This window comes from Centruroides vittatus, unplaced genomic scaffold, assembly GCF_030686945.1.
Source record: "Centruroides vittatus isolate TY-2023 unplaced genomic scaffold, ASM3068694v2 scaffold_435, whole genome shotgun sequence".
In the NCBI taxonomy this organism is placed as follows: Eukaryota; Metazoa; Arthropoda; class Arachnida; order Scorpiones; family Buthidae; genus Centruroides; species Centruroides vittatus.
The window spans coordinates 7,653,439-7,669,149 of NW_027122708.1; the positions used below are offsets into that span (position 1 = coordinate 7,653,439).

The 15,711-nt window shown below is 32.3% G+C and overlaps 2 protein-coding genes across 4 annotated transcripts; one reads left to right on the top strand and one right to left on the bottom strand.

Moving 5' to 3' along the window:
- Positions 1-218: 218 nt before the first annotated feature.
- LOC136988993 (tigger transposable element-derived protein 1-like) lies at positions 219-1,004 on the bottom strand. The gene has a single exon (XM_067287011.1). The coding sequence runs from the start codon at positions 1,002-1,004 to the stop codon at positions 219-221; it is 786 nt and encodes a 261-aa protein (XP_067143112.1).
- Positions 1,005-11,505: 10,501 nt separating this feature from the next.
- Positions 11,506-13,696, top strand: LOC136988954 (normal mucosa of esophagus-specific gene 1 protein-like). 3 transcript variants are annotated; one of them, XM_067286971.1, is made up of 5 exons: positions 11,506-11,637; positions 12,201-12,291; positions 12,363-12,451; positions 12,534-12,591; positions 13,485-13,696. In XM_067286971.1, exons 2-5 carry the CDS (start codon positions 12,220-12,222, stop codon positions 13,563-13,565), a joined length of 300 nt encoding a protein of 99 aa, XP_067143072.1. In that variant the 5' UTR covers positions 11,506-11,637; positions 12,201-12,219; the 3' UTR covers positions 13,566-13,696. The 3 variants fall into 3 exon arrangements, with proteins under 3 accessions (XP_067143072.1, XP_067143073.1, XP_067143071.1); XM_067286972.1 differs by having other exon boundaries at positions 11,580-11,637; positions 12,178-12,291; XM_067286970.1 differs by lacking the exon at positions 11,506-11,637 and adding an exon at positions 11,961-11,986.
- The last annotated feature ends 2,015 nt before the right edge of the window (positions 13,697-15,711 follow it).

A 15,711-nucleotide genomic window follows, 5' to 3' on the forward strand; every position in this document is an offset into this window, starting at 1 on the left:
TGAGGAGGAAGAGCGGGAGTTACTGCCGAGAAGGGAAATCCCCTTCCATAAAAACATCTGGTAGTGGAACTTGGGGGTTGCTTCCCTTTTCTGTAGCTTTTGGGCAGGTAAATCTTTAATTAAAAACTTATCCATTGTCTGTTGCTTCTGCCTTTTTTGCAGAATTTTACGGAAATGAGACATGACATTTTCATTGAAAAGGTGTACAGCCCTATTGGCTACCATGGTATCAGGATGAGATTTTTCAACAAAAGCTTGCACATCCCCCACTTAGCACAAATTTCTTTAATCACTGAACTTGAGATATCCTCCTTCCCTTCCTCCTCCCTTGAAGACATATCCTCAGCCAAAATCCTTTGTTGCTCATTTTGAAGGTGCTCCAACTCCTCTGTAGTAAGCACGGTACTGTGGTCTTCCACGAGCTCTCCAATATCCTCATTGTCGACCTCCAAGCCTATGCTTTGTTCAATAGAAACAATGTCATCTACAATTTCTTTATTAAAGTCCTTAAAATCTCGCTCTGGTACACAGTCGGGCCAGAGTTTCCTCCATGCTGAATTCATGGTGCGGTATGTCACTTGGTTCCATGCATTGTCAATAAGATAAACGCAATTAAGAATATGGAAATGATTTTCCCAAAATTCTTTCAAAGTTAACCGAGTGTCATTAGTGACTTCAAAACACTTTCGAAACAAGGATTTAGTGTACAATTTCTTGAAATTAGAAATGACCTGTTGATCCATTGGTTGTAGCAAAGGGGTTGTGTTAGGTGGCAGATATTTAACCCGAATAAAGTCGAATTCTTCGACTAAATCCTCCTCCAAGCCTGGAGGGTGAGCAGGAGCATTATCTAATAGGAGAAGGCATTTTATTGGCAAGTTCTTTTCTTGCAAATATTTTTTCACACTTGGTGCAAAAACTTCATGCACCCACTCAACAAAACATTGCCGAGTCACCCAGGCTTTTGAATTAGCACGCCACATAACAGGCAATTTACTCTTCATAATATTGTTCCTTTTGAACACCCTTGGGTTGTCGGAGTGATAAACCAACAATGGCTTAACCTTAAAATCTCCAATCTCCTGTTGCGTTACCACACAGCAAAAGAGTAAGCCTATCTTTCATTGGTTTGTGCCCTGGTAGTGCTTTTTCTTCCTTTGTAATATAGGTTCTCTTCGGCATTTTCTTCCAAAATAGCCCAGTTTCGTCTGCATTGAACACCTGTTGAGGTGCATAACCTTCTTCCATCATAAGTTTACTAAACTCGGCGACAAATTTCTCAGCCCCTTTCTTGTCTGAACTAGCTCCCTCTCCACGCTTTACTACGTTATGTATTCCACTTCGGTTCTTAAAATTTTCAAACCACCCTCTACTAGCCTTAATACAAAAGCACTCGTACTTGTACCAGGGGTTTTCTTCACGAAATCGTCATAGATTTCTAGCGCCTCTTCACAAATAAATGTCTCACTAATGCTATCACCTCGTAACTGTTTCTCATTTATAAAAATAACTGGCAACTTCTCCACTTCCTCAAGTATCTGAGGCCTTTGCTTTGTGAACGTAGTCACTCCTTTTGCAACATTAGCTCTTTTTATTGTTTCTTTATTCTTTAAAATAGTCGATATCGTCGACTTAGCCATAGAATATTGGACAGCAAGATCCGAAACATGCACTCCATTTTCGTGTTTAGCAATGATTTCTTTTTTCAGTTCGATTGTTGTTCTCACTGTTTTCCTTTTCACTTGACCACTTTCACTTTTATTCTTCTTGGGACCCATGTTTAAGGGCTAATAAATCAAAAGAAAAAGATGCTAATCCAAAAATTATAGCACAGCGTAAGTTAATGTGCATGCGAAACAATGACTGTCTCGTAACTGACGCCCCGCCGCCGTGGCGTCCGCGTCGGCTTGGCGGGCTTTCCCGTTCGAGTACCAAAATTTTGTTCGGGAACAGGGGCATTTTTTTTTCGAAATTTTTGGTCGGATACCGATTTGTTCTGGCTTCGAAACGTTCGAGTATTGAGGTATGACTGTACCTTAAACTATCATCTCACTCGGCCGTTGGAAATTCTAATCGTATTATGCTTGGTAATTACAGAGAAAAGTTATTTTGTAATCAGACTCTTCGTTTACATCAATCTCTGTAATTACCAATATGTCAATCAACTTGTTTTTGAGTTCTCGTACTAGTTAGTTACTAACTTCTCCGTACAAGGCAAATTTGCAACACTGTTATCTTATCTCTTGTTTTCAACGAATTACATTCGCTGCTTTTTCTCTATAACTCGATTCTCAAAACTCATTCTTGAATGTGTTCGACTCTGTTTCTGATTAATTCCAACAAACTAGTATTAACAAAGCGTTTGTTTGTATGTCCTCTCGTCACGTGACTTTCATTTCTCTGACAAGGTTCGAAATCGTTCTGGGAATGCAGTTTGTCACGCTCTGAACCTGGAAGCGATTTTACTTGTTTGTTTACAAGTAACATCTTAAGTTTTCGCTTTATCCACGTTACGTTCTTTATACTCAAAAATCGCTTCCGTTTCCTGCTTATACTAAGATTTAGCCTTTATGGAAAATTCATGAAGGCTAAATCTAAAATCGCTCCATTCCGTAATTGGCTTGCTTGTTCGTTGTTGTTTGAGCTTCTAAGAATCGCATCCCTGAACTTTTAGTATTCAAATATCTAGCGCAAGTTCTGGTTGTTACCGATAAAGTTCTTTAATAGTAAAGGTGATTTTACTAGTAAAAAAATAAGTGTAACTGTTTAGCACTTTATCTGGTGTAAAGATAAAAATACTAAACCTGTTTAAAACGAAAACCTGCCGAAGCGAAAAAGTAAGCCTGCACTTGATTCCACTTTACACAGGTTTTATTGTATATGGAAATGAGAATAGGAAATAAACGAGACACGATCATTATTGTTTGGATTTAGTGATTGTTACAGTCTGTCTATGGAAAGAATGAACTTGGGTATTTATAGGGTTACCATAACAATTGAAAGCAAAATACAAACAGATTAACATTAAAAGTACTCAAACAGCGAGGCAAAATAAAAGGAATTTATTCATATTTTTCAATCTAGTAAATGTCGGCATATAATATAACGTTTCAATTTACACTTTTCTTTGGGGCACGAAATGCAATTTGAAATATAATACTATTTTAACGCTTAAATAACAAGTACTATAGAATTAAATAAACCGTTATGAATATGTACATGTTCTCTAAACCCACGTTTCTCAACCGCCGGTTCGCGGACCGGTGTCGGTCCGCAACTCTAATCTGATCGGTCCGCAAAATCTTTAAAAATATCTATTTTACCTGTCCTGTGTTATTCCGGAAAATTTTTGTGTTGATCTCATTGACCTGCGTGGGTGACCCCGAAAATTTCCGTGTCTGCATCGGAACGTTTTTGATACTAAATGTCGCTATGCATCATAATTTTTATATTAAAACGAAGTTTCGAAATTCAATTTTTTTTGTTTTTATATTTTTCAATATATAGTATTTATTTTGTTTGTGCAACATATAAAAATAATTTTTAACGACACAGTAAACATGATTACTATTTTAAAAAAAATTTCGTTAGGCTTAACATTTACGAAAATTCAACATGGCGTCACAGGCAACGGAGAAAGGAAACTGCACGTGTGTGTGTGTGTGTGTGTGTGTGTGTGTGTGTGTGTGTGTGTGTGTGTGTGTGTGTGTGTGACTGGTATGACACAGGGATAAATTGGTGTTTATCAAGTTCTAGTAGCGATATCTATGTTGAAAAAAAAATGATTTATATATATATAGAAAATTTTTTAATTCAATAGAAGCCGCACAAACACATGTTTATTTATAATTCTCTGGTTAATGTATACCTATGTGCACCGCCATGGCCGCATTTCCAGAATCTCGACACCAAGCATCTAATTGTTTCGATTAGATGCTTGGTGTCGAGATTCCGGAAGTGCGGCGTAAATCGCATAAAATCACATACAAGCATAAAAGCATAAAATCGAAACAACAAAATTGTTTGAGTGTTAGTTCTGCCTTACGCCTCGCAGTTACCACCTTAAATCCAAGAATTGATGATCTTACTGGCAAAAAAGAAAAGCAGCAATCACGTTGATTTGTATACTAATGTACTGGTAAATAAATAAGAAATATTTATTGCTCGATGTAGTTTGCAGTTTTTTTTACAACAGAATTTTTTTTAATTAAAAATGATATTGTTACCGGTTCGCGTAAAAGAAGCAGATATTTTCCGGTCCGCGATGAGTTTTGGGTTGAGAAACACTGCTCTAAACCAAGTATCCAAAGTGGGGTACGCGTACCCCAGGGGATACGCAAAGTGATACTTGGGGGTACGCCAAGTTTCCCTTCAAAATCCTGTATGTGTGTCCTGTCAGCTGTCTGTCTCATCTTACAGTCATCCTCCCGAAGAAGTAGGCTCACGATCTCTTGCGATCATACACGGAAAAAAATCAAATTGCGAGTAGCGGGAAATTTAGCAGAAATTATGTATTTATAATGAAAATTTAGCAAATTTTTCTGTTATATTATATTATATTACATTATAAGGGATACAACTTATAATTATTCTCGTCTTAGGGGTACGCGATCGAAAAAGTTTGGAGATCACTGCTCTAAGCAACAGAGCCATTACATTTGCTTAAACAATGTTGCCACCTAGCCAACAAATGCAATGATAATTATCAAAAATTAGCACTTTTTGTCAGATTTAAATCTAAGTAGTTATGATTTAACTATTAACTGTACCATCAGTTGAAAATTATGGACATTTTGTTAATTTTGTCTAAGTACGGTACGGACACAGATAGAGCCTTTAAAAAACGGACTGTCCGTACTAAATACAGACGAATGGTAACCCTAGTACTAACCAATGCGCGTCAGCCATTGATCACTTTGTTGTGGCAAGTTACTTCCGATTTCTTCCTCATATCACCACAATTAAAAACAGTGTTATGGAAGCTTCACTGACATGAACGGCATTGGAATACGAGGAAGTTCGTTGTAGTAATTGTTAACAGTTAATGCGTGCTATAAAAAAATTAACACAATTAACGGGAAGTCTTTCTGCCATCTAGTGAGAGAAAATAAAATAAAATTTACATATTGCCTGACATATTAAGCGAAAAGTACTAATATCATTAGAGAATGTGCTAATTGGTCTAACTGAAGCAACATCAAGCTTGATGTTGCTCTCAAGTCTATTCTTTCCATAAACAGACTGTAGTGAGGAGACGGAATGTGTGATGGACTGAAACAATAATGACCAATCAGATAAAAGCAAGGTTGAGGCCGAAGTTTTAAACGCGAAAACGTGTACGTCGGACGTTCGGCGCCGCTTTCCTGTAAGCCTAGAAATTTCACAATGGCGTTTGGAATGTCGAGCATGATTCCACTGACTTTCCAAAGGCCATTGTCAAACTTCTAGGCTTACAGGAAAGCGGCGCCGAACGTCCGACGTACACGTTTTCGCGTTTAAAACTTCGGCCTCAATCTCGCTAGTGACGGTGGAAAAAGAGATAAAATGTCTATTGGAGGAAATTCTATAGATATGATTGTAAATGAGTATTGTAAGTATTAGCCTAAATCCAATGTCCGATCCGAATTTTATTCATACGAGAAACCTAATTCAAACAACGCGACTAGCATTCTTCTCGTATCCTAATGAATCAAGGTTTCATCACCTCTATTCATTAGGACAGAAAATGGATTCGAATTTCAAAGCAATAACAAAATCCATATTCTCTAGAATTAGTAGAATATCTGAAATTAGATAAAGAACCGTCGAAAAGTAATGTAAAACTGATCTTTAAAGATTTAAAATAACGCTCGATGAAAATTTTTGCTTCTTAGATTTAATTAAACGAGAAACAGAAACTCGAGAGTCAAATACGGACAGAAAATGCATTTGTAGTAGCAAATTAAAAGTAAAAAGTAATTATCATAAATCGGATATTTGTAGAACGGGAAAATCATGTACAGTACAAAGCTCATGTACAGAACATCGTTCTAGAAAAGATATGAGCAGCACGCGGCTCGGGCTTTGTCAACGCAATTTAATTTTCCCGTTTTCTGTCTCGTGCCATTAGGCAACCATAATTAATTCGATATTGGTGACGAAGAACGTTCAAATTAAACTCGACTAGTGAAAACATACAAATAACCTATATTACTACCGTAGTTTGCATATCGTTAGCATATTGGCCTATTATTTTTAGTACCAAATATAATGGCAATTGTGGAATATGTGGTATTTGGCAAGCTTAAAGTCTGCCCTCCGTACAAAAAACTACTCGTCAGAAGCCTATGAAGTTCACTCGAAAAGGTTATTCATCACTGGTCTAGCGAATCCTAGGAATCTTTCACTTGACAGCTCGTCCCTCACCACTCGGCTGCTCCCATTGTGAGGCCCTCGCGAACATGAAAAAAGATCCTTTTCAGCTCTCTGAGAGGTCGGGATTAACAGAAAAATATCAAAATATTTATAAATAGTTTTAGTGCCAGTTTATGGGAATATTAAAAAAATAACAAAATGTGTAAAATTTACAGAAATAATGAGTTAATACAATACAATTTTTTTCGTTAAGAAAAGCAAAACTAACTTGGCTTACTAGTATTATAAACGTTTTAATGCTTTTTTTATGAAAATGAAACCGAAATCAACTTTAATAATGAACAAAATAAGTATTATATTGTTATTTTCTTATAGTATATCAATTGAGAATTTAAAAAGTACCGGCAAATTTTGAGATTGACTTGCAATACAAATTAAACAAATTTCATAACTACTACTAATTAATAAGAAAATTCCATTAATGAATGATTGGTGGTCAGTGTGAGCAGTGCCGTAACTAGCAGGTACAACAGGTGCACCCGCACAGAGTCCACTTGGAAGGGGGTCCCAAAATAAATGTATTTTTTTTATTATTTTCCCAAACCTAATTAATTAAGGAGCCTAAATGCAAATTCTTGCACAGGGAACAGGAATGGCTAGTTACGGCACTGAGTGTGAGCCACCATCATATTAAGTCTCTATAGCAGGTGTCATACTTCAAAGTGTCTCTCGTCGAAAGGACACTTTGAGGTTTCACATCGGCTATATACCCTTTTACTCCGTTTGCACACAATCCACGATTTACTTCGATCTAGATTTACCTACAATCTGAATTGTGACTGTCGCCAGTCGAACGTCGTGCTGTTCGCACAGCCAGTCCGCTTGAGAAGAACCCGGCTATTACACGCGATGATATAACTGGCATAACTACGCGGTAAGTCACGAACACCAACAAACAAAATGGAAGTTTTGGTTAGAAATAAATACAGTACTTTTTCCTGCCACATATCTAATAATAGACAGATTTCCTTTTATTCTTTTTTCCAGATGTTTTTCTAATTAATGCAAATAAGAATCTTAATCTCACAAAGCTCAAGAGACAGAAACAGGTATGAAACCAATCGAAAAGCGTGGATAGGAAATCAGCACCAATCGGAATGTCTGATCGAGGGACCAACTCTTTAAAAATCAGTGTCTCAAGGGCACGAGGTTCTTTCCACAAAAAGTTTCTTTTATTAGTTTATTTGTTTCAAGATTATTTTGACTAACTACACCATTTGGTCAAAATAGAATGAAGCAGCAACAATTATTTATCTGTTAAAAGATTTTGAATTGAAGCAATAATGGATTGTCCTCGCGTAAGCAGTCGAATAATTACTGTTGAATGTCATACGTACAAATTTAGGACTGTAGATGGCCGGATGATGGAGGCGATTAAGGCATCAGTCTTTTGTTCTAGGAGATCTGAAATAGAATCCGAACAAGCAAGATTTTATGGTCAATCTGTTCCAGATATGTCAGGCTCTGTCTCTCATCTCCCTGCCGCCTCATTCTAGGCTTGGCCAAACCCTCGATGAGCTCGATAAAAAGGTCCTCTTAGTGTCCACAGGGAGGAAAACACGAAAATAGAAAAAGTTGATAAACAGTGTGTTCAATGGGTGATCGTATTTGATACTCTGTGATGATTCTCAGATGCAGTGTGATATTGTCTTTTAGATTGCCGAATTTGCAACAATTCCTCAATAAACAACACTTTTTAAGTGTTTCACAACCAAAAGTCACACGGATTAAGAACGAGATGGCCAGGCAGTAAGAAACGCACGACCAATCACTGTTGTTGGTAAAATTTGGTAATACTGCTGTACACAGTCTGTACGAGGTGGAGGAGTTTCATCTTACACTAAAGTGCAATATGAAATGCCTCTACCTCGTACATATTCAATGCATTGTCGCTGATGCACTTGAGATACGATAATTATCGAGCATCTCTCGGTATATCTTGACTGTCATAGAAAATGTTGCAGCCATTCTCATTCTTCGAATAAGAATGGCTCAAGGAAAATGTACTATAAATCCACACTAGACTGTTTAATAGCAGCTATAGTAAATGTAGTAAACGGCGAATACGATTTGTGAAGTGATAGGTTTGTGTCTTCGACCGGGAACGATTGAACTTCCAGACGTCCAATTTCCTCGAATCGAGTGATTATTCTCCTGAAAGCTGTTGAGTCAACAATAGCAGCCGGGGAAGTACAGACGTAGAATTGCTATGGTTTTCATTTAAAAAAACAAGTTCACTAGAAATGCGTATTCTGGCAAAATCGTTGACAGAACGCGCTGATAAGAATGACATTTAATAATTGTGGCCCTTTTATACACAGAACGTGGCTGCAATACGTATGTTTATGCAAAGGAACTGCTTTTTCGTTGCTCGCAGCGCTAAAAGTGTCAGTGTTGAATTTTGGTACTAATTTTTTTTAGGGAAATCTTCACATCTTGAAATGTCATCAAACTAGATTTGTTGCATTTGAAGTGTTAAATATATCTCCAAACAATGTTGAATAGGGATATTTTAATTACGATTTCCCAATAGTCTCTATGCAATTATATTAATTAACAACTTTTCAAACTTAAATAGAAATATAATTTTAAATTTTATTCGTTTTCATTAAAAATATTTAAGGTTTCTGTAAGCAATAAAGAGTATATTAGAAAAAATTTCTACGGTTATGAATATTTTAGTATAATAATGAATAATTTTATTATTATTGCATTTCATCGCAAGAATATATTGATACGCCCAGTAATAGGCGTCGGCAGAAAATTTTCTAGGGGGGAAGCATAGAGACAAATAATTACATCAATAAATTTTTATTTAATTATTTAATTTTTGGGGGTTTTTAAGACAGACAAAAAATTTTAAAATAGATAAAGCGTACTATGATCGAGGGTTTAAGGTTAGGTATTTCAATCATCTCAATTACTTTTACGATTATAATTTTGGAATTGTTTTACTTGATCCCATGGAGGGACCAGTACTTTGTTTGCCCCATTTGCAGACGCTCATGCGACTAGTATATACTTTCCCTAATATATAGAAAATAACGCGATTTATAGTAAATATAAATGTTACAATATTCTGAACATATGATAATCCATCTCCTGTTCTTGGTTGATTGGAGGTTATTGTATTGATTGTCTACAATTTACAACGATACGATGATAAACGTGGTGGATTGTTAGTATTTTTTAAAGAAAGGTTTGAACTGTGTTAAAATTCTTGCATATTTTTACTCAAATGCTTTACACGAAGTTCTGACGTTTGATATAAGTGATTACCTAATTTCAGTAATAGCTAAAAGACCGGCTACTCAATACATGAAATACTTTACTATTGAATAAGATAAGTGATTATGTTGAACAACATCCTAAATATAATTTTCGAGATTAATGTAAATCTTCAGAATTTACTAGATAATAGTACTATGGATTAATATGGATTTAGGTGACTATTGCAATTGCTTTAATTATTATATAATTGCAGATTTAAATGCTTGTAATAGATTTGGTAACAGTTCTCCTTCGTTGTTAGATTACATGTCCACGGAGGCCAAACTGTGGCTTGCCAGCCGTATGAGACACTTCTTGATCCTTGCTCCCATATATTTATACAATTCCTTTTTATAAACTTGAAACATTCTATTTGCCCGTATGTAATGGTTTTGCAAGTTTGCCAACTGTTATGTGATATGATATAAGCGGATTATAAGCGTAATTCGCAACTTAACCTCGAAAAGTAGAGTACTGTACTGTACGTTGGTAAAGTCGAAGGATTTCATAAAGTACCAATGAAGTAACGGTAACTTTTACAATAGAACAGTAATAACTATGGTACTTTCACTATATATAATACCGTTTCTTTAGAGAATGTGGCTCTCGCTTTTTTTCTGATAGACTTCCATCATGAGGAGATTTGGCCATCCCGATATATAGCTTATCAGTGGCGCACTCAGGATTTAATTTTGGGAGATGCCGAATTGAACTGATAAAAAATTTTTAATGCAAATTCAATAAAATTTCTACTTTATGTGACCACTAATTCATAAGTAGTACAAAAAGAAAAGACACCACAAGTAGTAGAAAAAGACACCACACAATATAAATGAAAAAAATAACTTTTAATTTAAAAAAAAAATTATGGAAAGTTTTCTAGTGTTGGTTTTTCTTTTTCTTGGAGGGTGTCATGGTTCCTTCGTCTCTCTGAGTGGGCCATTATAACTTATATTTAGACATTATTTTTCTTTTAACTCTTTCCGCCCTGTGGACACTAAAAAGGGCTCCTATAGCAAGCCTATTATAGATTGGATCAGACACACAATGGGGAGGCCGGGTGGTGAGAGATGGGGCCGACATATCAGCTTTGATCCCGGGTCCTCCAGAGCGGTAGGTTGCTATTTTGACCGCTCGGCTATCCGGTCTATTCAGAAATCAATTATTAATTAGTTATAATTTATTTATAAAATTATGGTAAATATATTTTAAAATTTAATATATTAATCCAAAGAATATAAAATTGATCTAATGCGAGATAACCAATTAAACAATAACCTAATTTCTTGAATAAATTTAAAATAAAGATTCATTTATTTCTGAATTCTTTTAATAATTGCGTTTTTAACTATTTCAAAAAAATAGATTTCGAACTAATTAATTAAAACGTGAATTTTGAATAACTCTTTAATCTGCATCAGATACCATTGTGTAAAACGTTTTAATATAATTAATTTTTCTTCTAATAAATAATATAGGAAAGATAGAAAATTTCCTCCTGTCATTCCTAATAAACTATTTAAATAAATATAATTATTTTAATTACGTAATTAATTAATTAACATGCGCCTCATATGTTTACATATATATTTTATTTATTTTTTAATTATAAAAATCTTAATAAAAACCCCTCCATCTATAGTGTATACGCGATAATTTGAAACAAATGTAGGTATATTGTCGCCATCTAGTGTGATATTTATGAATTTATTTACCGTTATGAAAATAAAACTGATATTGCATCATTACGAAAATAAAATTATTATTACTGAATTTAAAAAATATATATTAATCTAAAACACAAAAGATAATTTTATGGGGAAAAAAACGTGATTAAATTTATATCAAAAAAATATCACGAAAACGTGTTGTCAATATTGCGCATGTGGAAAAGATTTCACCTTCAGATGAAATTGGAATTAACTACTAATAGATAAAGAAGAAATATTACAGGTGAGAACTGCGCTTTCCTAAGATAAATCCGTAGCATTTGTATACTTAAAATGCAATTATCTTTATAAAAACAATCAAAAAACAAACACGATTTATTATCCAGAAAAAACTCCTGTTTATTGATTTTTGGTGTGGCGTAGGATGTCGCAAGAAACAACTTTCCGTTCTTGTTATTTCTCATTATTATTATCCAAAACGAAAGTAAAATAACTAAATAAACGAGACTAAAGTTCAAAACGCTAAATATATAAATGCCATTTTTAAAATATTAATTAATATCTTTTATATTGCTTTACAAGATATCAGGATACTTCTTATACAAAATATTACGTATATTTATGCATTTTAGGTAAATATTTTATAATAACATTTATAATCTGCCTTTTATCCGGTGCGTTACGCAATACCCTTGTAACGCGTATAAACGTCACCGTCACGTGACTATTGTTTCATTGATTAGGCGTGCCTGTTGCTGTCTGTAGGCTTTTAAGTTAATTAATATGGTATAAGAATTAATTATTTTGAATTTGTGTTATTTAGTAAGAGTATATTATTATTTGAAGGACCATTTTCTTCGAAATCATGTCACAGAACTTTCATAAAGAAATTAAATCGTCTATTTTTGGATTCAAAATGATGCGAAAACATCCCGAGGTATACGTTTATATACAATTTTTTATGTATTAAAAGTAATATTGTGTGATTTAATTTATATTTTTCAAAAGGTGATCCCTCTCGTAACCATTGTTGGATTCGCCTTCACAGGAATGATTGCATTCGGTATTTATTCCTGTTTCAGCAAAAGTGATGTTGTGTAAGTCATTTCCACTTTTAATTTATATATAAATAAAAACAAAAAACAATGTATTTTTCTAATGAAATTATTTACTTTATAGTTTTGACAAAAAGAATATACCGCCCTGGGAAAGAATAGATCCTGAAAAACCTCAAAAAGTAATTAAAATACTTTCTTCTTTATTACAAAGTAATAAAATGCCATTAATTAATTCAAAGTAATTTATTTCTCATATATTATTTTGCTTGTTATTTTGTTTTAAGTAGAGTAATTTTTAATTAAAATAAATTAAAATTTAGAATATTCTTCGTTCTATTGGTATGTATTAAGTGAAAAACGTATATGCCTATATAGTAATATCTATAAATATATTTAATAAAAACAGTACACTTTGAAAATTTATTTATTCAAAAATAAAATTTTACGTTTTATAAAAACAATTTTATAAATTTATAAAAGTTTTGTCTATAGAAATTTATATATATGTATAGAAGTTTTTATATATATTTTTATATGGATAAGACAATTTCTGTTTTAGTAAATTCCGCATCTTCGATTTGTTGCCTTAGTTTACTTCATATAAATATTTAAATCGATTGTGTAATTTCAAGAACTAATAAATTTTATCTGAAAGAACAGGAAATTTTTTATCCGTAATTTTAGTAAGAAATGTAAAAATTTATTCAACAAAAGGAACTAATTTGAAAACACGGGCAGGTAGAGCCATCGCTTAATAATGCATAAATTTTGGCGAAATCTTAAGAGGAGAGAAAAAAGAAAAAAGAAATGATTCTGTTTTCTTCCAGTGACTTGCTTGAATAAATTTAGTTTGAATAAACTTTACCATTTTTTACCAATATTTTAAAAGAAATGTCTTTTTGGCATTGCAGCGAAAGATACAAATCCCGTTGTTTTCCACTTAAAATTTATATAAGTATTGGACGTGTCTTTTAATATTATTAACAAAAAATATATGTATTATTAATCGTCGATATTATTTTTATTATATTATTTCATATATATTTTTATTATTATTATTTATATATTCCAGTTAATTACAATAGCGCAAGAGTGGAAAAAAATTCCTGAATTAGAAGAACTGAGAAAGGAATTGGGACCATGGAAACCGTGAAAATATTAAATTAAAGCAGTAAGACAATTACTGATCGCTACTTTTATATCACAAGCTGCCTTTAGAGAATCGCCTTCCAAACAAAACAAGGATATGTAACAGGAATTCAAATAAAGTCGTATTAAGCTGTATTGTTTATCTTCTTTTTTCGTAATACAGAGAAACATCAATATAACGAATGTGATAAAAATGGCTTTCAATCAGCCAGCTTTTTCTATCGCTTTAATATCATTTCGGACATAATGAAATTTTACTTTAGTTTTTGCAATAAATTTAAACAATTTTTATTGGATGTAATAAAAAATCTTTTAATATATTCATGGCTTTTTTCTAACATTTTCTATATCGTTCCGTCTCTTGTTTATTCCTTATTCCATTCTCGGTAAATACATTTAGCTTTGCCTGTTTTATTTTTCTTTTTTGACCGGCAACCGAATTTCACGTAAAATCTGTTTTTCTTTTTGTTTTTCTTCCTCTTTGCATTTATTTTTTTTTCTCAAAAAACTGAAAGCAAATTAATCCCCGTTCCTATTTTTTACGCGTATTATTTCTATCGCCGAATCAATTTATTTTCATCACTTCGAATCACGAAACGTTATTCTAGCTAACGAATATGAGAAAATTTCAGTTGCAAATAGATAATTATTAATAAATAAATTACGAAGTTTTTGTTGTCAATATTTAACTTCACAGTCGAATTCTTATAATGAAAATAACGTAAATAAATAAATTTTTTCATAAAATTTATTCTCATTATATAATTATAATTATTTTTAATGTAAAGGTTAACATTAAAAAATTTCAATTAATTAATTATTCGTTTTATTATAATTAATATTTGCAGGCATTTATAGGTAAAAATATTTTTAATACTTAAAACCATTCTAAGCCATTAAATTCATTCTATATTATAATAAAATATATTAATATGTTAAATATTAAATATAAACATTATTTTATAATTGAATGTCATTGCATAATTTAAAAACTACAGTACTGCTTTATTAAAATTTTTCAAACGCAATCAAAATGTCTTTGATGTTAATAAAAATTTAAAAATAAAAAAGTTTCAATATAAATTAGTTTGAATTTTACTCACCAGATGGCAAATCGAGCGACGAATTGTTTATGATACGTCCTCACGAGCGTTTATATTCGGCACGTGTGTTAGACCGGCCCATATTTAAAGTAACGAATAATAAGTGGGAGTGGATTATTGCATAAAGTTTCGGGTTGAATAATAATGCGCATTTTTATCTAAATTAAGTTATTCGTTTAAGATTTAACTCGACGAATTATTCATAATCTACCAGTTATTCCGTTGATATTCATTTTGCCACATTATTATTGTCAGCAGTCCAAACATACATTTTAGTGAACATTTTGAATAAGGTAATTAGTTTAAAATTTATAAACTATGATACATTACGCATATTAAGAGAATTTTATTGAGAATAAACTCTAATTAAAAAAATATTCAGATTTTGCAGTAAAATTTCTAATTAGATACAGTACTGTACTAAGTTTACAAACTTAATTTTAGAAATATATTAGTAAATAATATAACTTTATAAACGTTTTATTGCATTATTATAGTTTATTTTGCAATTTAATTTTTGTGTAGACCACGAACATTCTTTGCATTCTTTGAATATTTATTCTTAAATATATATAATTTTTTTTAATATTTGTTTTAAGCGTGTTATAAGTATTATTTGATAATCTAATAATTGAAAAATAATCATCATAGAAATATTTTTTCCGTATAAGAAATTTCTATTGAATCACACACGTTAGATTTAACGGGTGGATTAAGAATTCTTAGGTGTTTGAGAAAATTTACTTATTTTCTAAAATTTTATTTATTCAAACAATAATACACCTATTGAAAATAATAATAATCGAGTACATGGGGAAAAAATATACTTCACTATCATATACTTTAAATCTTTTTAAAGCAGAGTTTAGTTTGACTGTAGAAAAATTTCAAATTGTATTTATTTTCATATCATTTATGGTCTAGCCCATATAGAACACATAATCATTATGAAGAAATAAGCATTAAAATACTGAATAGATCTAGGAAAAAATATTTTATAAACTGTGAAAATAAACGAATTTATTTAAATTTTCATCTATAAAATTT

Excerpts from the sequence above, each read along its gene's own strand:
- LOC136988954 (XM_067286970.1), top strand. Across the intron at positions 12,292-12,362 it reads TGATGCGAAAACATCCCGAG|GTGATCCCTCTCGTAACCAT; the intron begins GTATACGTTTAT and ends ATTTTTCAAAAG. Across the intron at positions 12,452-12,533 it reads TTCAGCAAAAGTGATGTTGT|TTTTGACAAAAAGAATATAC; the intron begins GTAAGTCATTTC and ends TTTACTTTATAG.
- LOC136988993 (XM_067287011.1), bottom strand. The coding sequence starts at position 1,004 with ATGAAGAGTAAATTGCCTGTTATGTGGCGTGCTAATTCAAAAGCCTGG.